The sequence below is a fragment of the Fringilla coelebs genome (genome assembly GCF_963513975.1).
Source record: "Fringilla coelebs genome assembly, chromosome: Z".
Classification (NCBI taxonomy): domain Eukaryota; kingdom Metazoa; phylum Chordata; class Aves; order Passeriformes; family Fringillidae; genus Fringilla; species Fringilla coelebs.
In genome coordinates, this window is record NC_140031.1 from 9855447 (window position 1) to 9865018 (window position 9572).

General features: G+C 53.7%; 1 protein-coding gene across 1 annotated transcript; it reads left to right on the plus strand.

Annotated features, from left to right (window-relative positions):
- Positions 1-3062: 3062 nt before the first annotated feature.
- On the plus strand, positions 3063-5034 carry LOC311164974 (avidin-like; the record flags this gene model as incomplete). The annotated part of the gene is made up of 4 exons (XM_084224681.1): positions 3063-3164; positions 3260-3467; positions 3855-4008; positions 4989-5034. Exons 1-4 carry the CDS (start codon positions 3090-3092, stop codon positions 5032-5034), a joined length of 483 nt encoding a protein of 160 aa, XP_084080807.1. The 5' UTR covers positions 3063-3089.
- Between the last annotated feature and the right edge of the window lie 4538 nt (positions 5035-9572).

A 9572-nucleotide genomic window follows, 5' to 3' on the forward strand; every position in this document is an offset into this window, starting at 1 on the left:
ATGTGTTGTATTGGTTACAGGAAGAAAGCCAGAGCCTGACAAATCACGTCTCAATTGGGTTTTATTAGAATCATACAAATCGGGCTGATCTGGAGCTGCAGATCCCAAATTTGTATTTGGGACACTTTCCAATGGACTGTTACAGGTTCCACACCTTATCCCTGCCCACGGGGATACACCTGGAAAACTCTCAGCTCCAAGCTGTGATTTCAACATGCCATTTTCTCCCCCCAGCAGCAAATGAGACAGGCTTACAAGGCTCCTAAATGATCTGTGTCTCCACAGAAACTTTCCTGAGCTCTCCCGCCTCCACCCCATGTATCTCTCTGGGCAGAGCCACCCTGGCCCCACTCATCTCCTGGCTGCCGCCCGCTGCCTCTGTCCTCCCCCCTTCCCGCTCCTCTGCAGGCAAACCCCAATCCAAAGCCCCTCCACCACCTGTAACCGCAGCCTGGCAGAACCAAAAGCAGTAAATCCCTGGAAGAGGCTTGGCGGAGGAATCTATACAAAAAGAATTCTCAGAGCTACAAAGCAAATGGCCTGCCTGAGCCCCATCCAAGGGGGTGACTTCCTGGGAAGGGAAAACCATGGCAGGGTGGCCCCCCACAGCCCCTCAGCCAGGCAGAGTGGATCCAGAATCCCCCAAAGCAGAACACCCCTGCACAACTTCAGAACAGATGCGGCCGCATCTTGTTTGGAAGAGGAACAGGGCACAGAAATGGCAGCCCTTGTTTTGCACAGCCTCCCCAAGCTCTCATCTCTCACATCTGCTCAAATCCCAGGCTCCCCAGAACACAACCCTGACACCCCAGATTCTCGGGACAGAACGAAAATCCCAAACGCTTACCTGGGAAATCTGGGGCTGGGTGATTCCACGGAAGAATGGGAGGACGCCCGGCTGCAGCATCAATGACGCAGGGAATCTCAGAAGAAACAGAGGACACGACCAAAGCTCGATGCTGACCTGAATCCCCCTTCCCAGGGATTGAGGTGCTGTCCACACTGCCTGGAGAAACTCTGGACGTGCCAGAAGGGAAGGAACCCCAAACAAAACCCAAGATCCCCCCAGAAGAAGACGAAGGCCCAGCACCATTTAGATTTAAAGTCTCACAACCACATGTTCTGTTCTGGTAATCAAGAAAGTCTCTATTACAATCACTCTGTTTAAAACTCTCCATTAAAGCTCTGGAGATAGGCATTAGTTTGACCAAAGTCTCTTCCTTTTTGAAAGAGACTAGATGATCAATTTTCCAGGTTATCTGGAAAATCAAAGGTAAAAGCAGATTTCAAGTCTATATTTTGAGTATTCACTTTTATCGAGATTAATAAGTCTTTCAGTTCCTGTTTTGAGATGTCAGAGCCTTCTTTATCCTGTAAAATTGTCTCAAGCAGTAAAAAAGGTCCCATTCTGATTTAGACAGATGATTTCCCACCTCATTGCCCAGGAGCACCTGAAGCTGCTACTTATTACTTACAGGGATATCTGCTACAGATGATGAAGGGGATGATCCATTCCTCCTATCAACAGCCTGGGCCTCAGGCAATGGCACTGTCCACTGCTTTCTTTTTTATTCTTCTAGTCTAACAATCGTCCTCACAGAGGGGCACCATTTATCGCTGGCCACGGGCTATGAACAAATCACAAACGGGATGGGACTGCTAGGAACAAGTCTTGAGCTGTTTTGGTTTTCAACATGAGTCTCATTACACGGTTATGAGAATGGGAAGCTGCCATCAGCTCACATCCCAGGCAGCAGACCAAGAACTTCATGTTACAACTTACTTGAAAAGTTTTCTGACCAATCACAGAAAGCAAAAGCACATTGACAGTAGTTCCATCCAATCACTATAAGCACACATACCTCTTGTTAAAACAATCCTTGCTTCAAGTACAATACTTGCTTGTAAGCCTTACAACACAATGCACAGAGCTCCATTATTAAGCTTAGAACTTCCTAATATCATGCTAGATATACTTTTCTGCAGCTTAGGCAGTTATTCTAGACAAGCGTTAATACACAGACCATTGTTCTATTTGTCCTACTTTTCTACTTCTTACACAATGTTTCTGCTGACCTATCTTATGGCTACTGCTTAGCTCTAATCACAGTTCTGCTGGCTTTGAGGCCGGCCTTTTGCAGCTTTCCCAAAGCCTTCAGATTTTAAGGATTCCCACAGAAAAGCTAACCGTACCTTGCAAGACTGTCCAGTGTCAGCAGGCTGCTCAGGATTCACGGGGTCCTAGAGGCTGTCCTGCGGCTCCACAAAGGGTCTCCAGACACTTCCCGAGAGGATTCAACAGATCCTCGCGTGTTCACCCTCGGCTGGGAACTCCACCCCATTTCAGGGTCTTGGTTCTTCAGCTCCAGGCTGCAGCCAACGTCTGGGGTCACCACTTATTGTATTAGCGGTGACCATTGTGACAGGAAGGAATGATGAATCTGACTCCGTGTTCTCAGACAGCTAATTTCTTGTTTTAGGATACTATATTATATGAAAGAATACTACACTAAACTCTTCTAAAGCATACAGAAAGAATCCTTAGAGAATGCTGAAGAGATAATACTGAAAACTCGTGACTCTTTCCAGAGTCTCGTCACACCTTGGCACTGGTTGACCAATTAGTCAAAACTACTGACACCAGAAACCCAATGTAACGATCACCTGTTGATAAACAATCCCCAACCACATTCCAAAGGAGCAAAACACAGGAGGAGCAAATGAGATAATTATTAGGTTCATTTTTCTCTGAGCCTTCTCAACTTCCCAGGAGAAATATCCTTGAAAATGGGATTTTTCAGAAAATATGAATGTGACACTGGAGGGGTACTGTGGCACCACATTACTGGAGCATCTCACCTGGACTGTCCATCTGCATTTATCTCGGAACAAAGGCATTCTGGGAATATCAGCTGTCACCAGCCCCTCTGATAGCTGATAAATTTGGGAACACCCAGATTGCACAACATCCTGTCCAGAGCTGCCACGCACGCATCTGGCAGCAATAAAAAGGAGAGGGAGCAGGAGCCTCGGCAGTGGCCTGCAAGGAGCACATCCCCAGGTTCATCAGCTGTCTGCCTGCTGCAGAGATGGTGCAAGCAACTCCCTTGCTCCTTGCGCTCTTCCTGGCCCTGGGGGCTCACGGCCTCCAGGGAACAGAGCAGGTACCATCAGGGCTGGGATGCACAGGGTGGGGTGGGCAGGGGGCTGTGGCTGCAGGCTGTGCTGTGCCACAAGTGCTGACTTCTTTCCTCTCCAGTGTAAGCTGACTGGGCAATGGGAGAATGACCTGGGCTCCAACATGACCATTTATGAAGTAGATGGAAACGGTGACTTCGCTGGCAAGTACCTCACAGCCGTGTCAGCTTCCACATTAAAGATCGAGGAATCACCACTGCTGGGATCCCAGCAGCTCCCATATCTGAGCCAGCCCACCTTTGGTTTCACAGTTCATTGGACCTTTTCAGGTACTTAAAATTAGCATCCTTGTTGTGTCCCCAGACCTCCCTTCTGCCCTCCCTGCAGTATCCTTGCTGATTCCCTGCCTTCCCCTGCACTGTCCCCACTGCTCTCCCTCTCCTCCCCCTGGAGCTCCCTCATCCCTGTCCCTGGAGCTCCTCGGTTGCTGTCAGCTCCCAGTGCCAGGCTGCAGGAGAGGCAGCAGGGGCTGAAGCCTGCACTGCCTGCCCAGGTCTGTGTGACACCCCAGCCCTCTAAACCCTCCTGCTGCTTTCCCCATCCCTGCTGTTTCCAGAGGCCGGGGACAGCAGGGGTCTACTGTCCCCTGTGCTGGGGCAGCCACTGACCTGCCACCTCGGCCACGCTTCCTTCCACCTCCTGTCCTGTCCCCACAGACTCCATCAGTGTTTTCACGGGCCAGTGCTTTGTGGATGAGTATGGAAAGGAGGTTTTGAAGACCATGTGGCTGCCGAGATCACACGCAGGGAACCGCAGAGACGACTGGAAAGCCACCTTGCGAGCTCTCTGTCCCCTGTGCACTCCTGAGGGGTTGGGGCTGTCACAAATGAGTGGTTTAGGTCACTTAGGAGTCCTTCTCACAGGTGTTGGCAAAAGGAAGTTTAATATCTGTTTGCAAACACAGGACTTAGCAAAGCTCCATGGGAAGGTACACTTGGTTGCTTTGTGCAGGGGTAAAACATAGAAGGAAAAAATGGGTTAGAATCAATCTAGAATGATTTATATGGGGGCTGGAGATGGAAAAAGAGAAGAGAGACCCTTCAAGTGAATCACAAAGTTCAGGAAGGTACCCACTGCTTTCTAAACTACTGATGGATCTGAGCTGGGCCTGATTCCACTCTCAGTCTCAGACCTGCTCAATGGTTTCTGTCTAAGGGACGTGGCAGAACTTAACCATTGACTAATTTAACATTTGTAAGGTGATTAGGGAGGGTTTACCACAATTCCAGCAGAGATTTAATTATAGATCCAGGCTGGCACTGATGGGCCTCACTTAGGAACACTGTGGTAAAGTCATGGGATGATTGACCTTAGTCATCAGTCAGTCTCCATCCTGGATGTAGCTGAGATGGTAATTACAGGAATTTTTCACAGTTCCAGTAATGATAACATTGTTGCACTTGGACTGTGGTTCAGGCAAGTAATTCCCCAAGCATTTTGAAGTATTGGTTTCCTTGATAAGACACCCGAAGGACTTGGTGTGCAAAGTGTGTGTGACAAGCTCAAGGGAAGCTTCACCTCCTGAGAGGCATTTCCAAAGCCAAAGGCCTAAGAAGGAATCCTGAGTGGCCCGAGGGTGGGGATGAAGGCTGGTGCTCCCAGCCTGTGGTGCTCAGCACTTGGCAGAGCTGCTGCCAGTGTGAAAGTCAGGGAGCACAGGGTGCTTGTGCACAGCTTCCCTGGGCGTCCTGACAAGGTGCGAATGTTTTAGAAGGATACAGGACTGCTGGGTGGGCATTGGGCCACTCCCATGTCCCACCCTTACATTTCCTCTCTCTGTGTCCCCTCAGGGTTGGCTACAACACATTCTGGCGCAAGCAAGAGCTCATGGATTGAGGGCTGGTAGCACTGGAGCTCCCAGAGAAGAGGCAGTGCCAGGCTGTAGCCCATCCTCCTACTTCAGCACCTGCTTCAGCACCTCCTTAACACCTCCTTTAGCACCTTCCTTAGAACCTCCTTTAGCGCCTCCTCCAGCACCTGCTTCAGCACACCTTTATTCTCCCAATAAAGCTTTTCTGCAAGCACACACTGTCTCCTCTCTTTCACAGATCAGTGCCCCTCTTCCCTTTCCTCAGTACTGGCCTCTCTTGCCACTGTCCCTGAAGGCCATTGTGTGACCCCTGCTGTGACCCTCCATGGCTTGGGCTCCTCTTTGTCAGCCCAGCCATCACATGGAGATCCTTGGGACCCCAGCTGCTGCAGGCCAGCAGGACCCTGCTCAGCCTGGAGGCATGGCCCGTGGCCCATCTCCCACTGGGAGTCTGCAAACAGCTCCATGTCTGCTCTGCAAGGGGCAAGGACAGAGCTGGGAAGACCAGGGGCTCCCCCAGGGCAGGCAGAGCCAGCTGGGCACACCCAGCACGGCAAGAAGGCACCCCCAGGGCTGAGCACAGAGCTGCTGGGGCAGGGACATTGCAGGGCTGCAAGTGCTGGGCACAGCAGAGCGGCTGGAGGGGGATGCTGGCCCCAAGGCACACATCTCTGCAGCAGCAGCAGCTGTCCCAAAGGCTCTGTCTCTCCCTGAGGTGAAGGCCTGAGCAGGCAGCAAGGCAGGGCTCTGGGGACACTCACCAATGCCATGCTGCAGGCTGATCTGCAGCTTGGGCCACAGCATGATGAGGGCAAAGGAGGCGTAGAAATGGACATCGTAGGTGTTGTACATCCGGTACTCCTGGCCTGGCAGGACAGGGCAGGTGGTGAGGGAAAGGAGACTGCCATGGGGAGGGGAGAAGGGGCAAAGCTCCTCCCTGCACAGGGCCCTGAACAGGGTCATCTTTCCCAGCCCAGGCAGGGGCTCCCATTCAAAGAGGGTTTCATTCTCTACACCGAGCACCAGGCATGTGGGGAACACTCCGTGCCCTATCCTTCAGGGCTGCAAGGGCTTTTCCTGGGAACAGACCTGCTCCCTACACACACTGGAGTGTGAAAAACATCCCCAAGGCAGGTTCAAAACACACCATGGCTACAGTAATGGGAGGGCTTGAGTTTGGAGAATGCCCCATATCCTTGTGAGTTACCTTCCAAATAAGCAAACCTTCCATACTCCCGCAGGACAGGGAGGAGGTGGGAGAGCCCCGCCCCCACCGGCCCCTGCAGGTCCTGGGCACAGCAATCAGGGGGCACCTCCATCCAGATGGTCCCTCCATCCGTCAGGAAGTAGAGCTCGTTGAACAGGGCTGACTTGTACCAGGAAGGCAGCTGGCTGCGGGAAAGAGGGAAGCTCAGCCTCGGAGGCCGAGGGCGTGATGCTCCTGTGGCAGCCAAGCCCAGGAGGCCACTGGGAAGGTGCTCTCATCTGCCCTACCTGTTCTCCAGGATGGGATTCTGCCACGCTTCGATCTTCCTCTCCCTCTCCTCATAGTGTGTCATGCCATCACTGTCAAGAACAGCCGCAAAGCGGAATGAAAAACTTTTCAAGAACCACTGCAAGGACAAATGTTGCATTGTGGTAATTTTCCAATAGACAAGCAATAAGAAGTTTGGATACAGCCTAAATTTGGGAACAAGCCACAGCATCCTGGGGAGATTCTGAACAGCCATGGAGGCTGGAGGAAAGAGCTCTGCTGTGGCTTGGGTGCTCAGAAGCAGCATGGCCACCCACTTGTCCTGCTCCCCCTGCAGCCGCCCCAGGGTGGATGGAGGCACTCATCAGGGGGTGAATCCAGCCTGCCATCCTGCAGGAGGTCCTGCCACACCTCTCGACCCAATCCCGTGGGATAGAATGCCGTCACATGGGTGACTCCCGTGCCAGCCTGAACAAGGCAAGAGCATCATCAGGGGCTGCTCCTTTGGAGGAGAAGATTCATGCTCTCCCCTCCCCAATACCACCAGCAGGACATGACACTCACTTCTCATGTGCTGCCCAGCAACTCTCAACTCCTTGCCTCAGCTGCTCTCCTGACACCATCCCCAAAGAGGGTGCCCTCAGGGAAGTCATGTCCCCACTCCTGGCGTCAGGCAAGCGCTGAGGAACGGTGCCAACCCCAAACCCTTGCACCCCCATCCTCTGCCAGCTGCCTGCAGGCTGCTCTCCCACATGCAGCAGGGCTGCACAGCCTCCCCAGCAGGAGCCACGGCAGCAGGGCCAGCCCTTTCCCTTCTCCCGGGCAGAGATGGCCAGGGTGAAGGGGTTCACGGGCGGGCAGTGGTGCAGCAGGACCCCAGCAACCCGCTGGCCGTCCTGCTGGAAGGTGAAGGGCTCGTTCCAGTGCCCTCCACTGCCGGCCTCCTTCACTCCCGGGCCGTTCTGCAGGCTGAACATGATGGACACCTCCATGTCCTCATCCCTCTCGTTCTCCACCTCCCAGATGAACACTCCCACTGGCAAGCTGGAGTCCTGGCACAGAAGCAGAATGCTGCCTACAGGGCTGCTGCTCCCCAGGCAGCTGTCCCAGCATCATTTCTCCCCCAATAGGGACACGACGCAGGATGCAGCGGCCAGAAGAGCATCGGCAATAATAACTTGTTCTGTGAAATGTCACTGGGCTGCTTCTAGCTGGATTGCGAGGACAGTGCAGGATCAAGGTGCCTCGGGCAAGCAGTCTCGGGCCAGGCAGCTCAGCCGTCTGGATGCCGGGTGTCTGAGCCCTAAGTGCCCTACAGCCTTGGCTGCCTTAGCAAGCTCAGTGATTATCAGCTCTTAGTCATTTTCAGCTCTTTTCTAGTCTTAGCTCTTAGCTTGCTAAGGAGCTCGGCCAGCAGTGGCTTCCACAAAAGCAGACGGGGAGAGAGAGAAGGCAGCCCCAGTGATTCCACGATGGTTTTATTTGCAGGGTTCACGAAGGGTTCTGTCGGCAGCTCTTCTACCAGAATGGGCTAAGGTAGCCTCTTATATAGGGTTAGGGGGGCTCAGGAACTGACCACTTGTAAGGGTTAGGGAGAATGGCCTATGGGGTCACAGAGATATAAGCTAGGCCTGCAGGACCTCAGTGAAGACTTCAGGCTTAGCTACTATGATTTGGGATTCCCTTATCTCTAAGCCTCCACACGCCATGGGGCTCTAGCCATCTCAGCATCTGCTACATTGGTCTTGCAGTCTCTTTCCAAGCTGAGGAGCAGCAGCAGGAGCAGAGGGATTTGGGAGGAAGGCAAGAGAAAATTCCAAAGAGAAGCAGCCCTGGGCTGGCAAGCACCTGGCCGGGCAGCAGAGGGATGGAAAGCAGCCTGTAGGGCTCAGCCGGGTGTCTCATCACTCATCTGCTCGGCAGGCTGATAACGGCTCATGTGCTGCTGCAACACCGGGGTAAGAGGAAGGTCAGACGTGTCAGCAGCACAGCTGCCACCCTCGCCTGGGGCTGGCAGCCGGCACGGGCAGCGCTGAGCCATCCCTTGCTGCAATGCCGAGCTCCCGCACGGCTGCGGGGCTTTCCCCGCCCGGAGCGCTGATGAGTGCCGCCGTGGGGACACGCTGGGAAAGCGGCGAGCGAGCAGCTCTGCCCTTGGGTGCTGGGAAATGCTGGCAAAGGCGCTCACAAGCAGCTCTGCCCTCGGGAGCTGGGAAATGATGGAAAAGGCGCTCACAAGCAGCTCTGCCCTCGGGAGTGGGGAAATGCTGGGAAAGGCGCTCACAAGCAGCTCTGCCCTCGGCGATGCTGTCCCCGCCTTACCTTATAGTCATGGAGGATGACGGGCGAGACCTGCCGGCAGGTGAGCACCACCTGCTGCCCCGGCAGCTCGTAGACCAGCCAGGCACGGGGGTACAGGGCATGGTAAAAGGCGCAGTGGCCGCAGTAGCCCCAGTTCCAGCCCTGCAGGCTGCCGGGTCTCTCCACGGACAAGACCTGCTGGTGAATGGTCTGCCCCTTGCACCGCAGGCACACTGTGAACTGTGGGGGAGAAGAGCACGGCAAGGGATGAGAGGAGCCCTGGGGCAGATGTCCCAGCCACCCTGGCTGCTGCAGTGACTGGCACTCCCCTCACAGACCTTGCTGAACGTTGTGCTTTGCAATGATTCCATAGTGGCAAGGCCAGGGTTCAGCTGCCAGCGGCACAACACACCCCACCAACACTTTATCTTTTAGAACAGAATAAAAAGTGATTGCAACTTTACACATGATATTTGCTGTCTTAAAAAGTCCTATATGAGTAGGTAAGGCAGCTGAGACTTGTTCAGTAACTTCAAGGCTTTTGCTCTTCAGTTGCGAGAGGAGAATTGGCTGCAGACTCCTCATGTCAGCTGGGATGCTCAGAGCAGCCGCTGGTGCTGCAACAGCTTAAAGGGAGAGGGGCAGTGCAGAACCATTGGGTTATTTACACCCCGTGGACTGCTGTCACTGCAAAGCTTTCTGGTGGACATGGGCAGGCAAAGGCCTCAGCTGAGTGAAGGGAGGAGTGGCTTTGTCTGTTGGAGGGTGACAAACCACTGCACTGTGTGT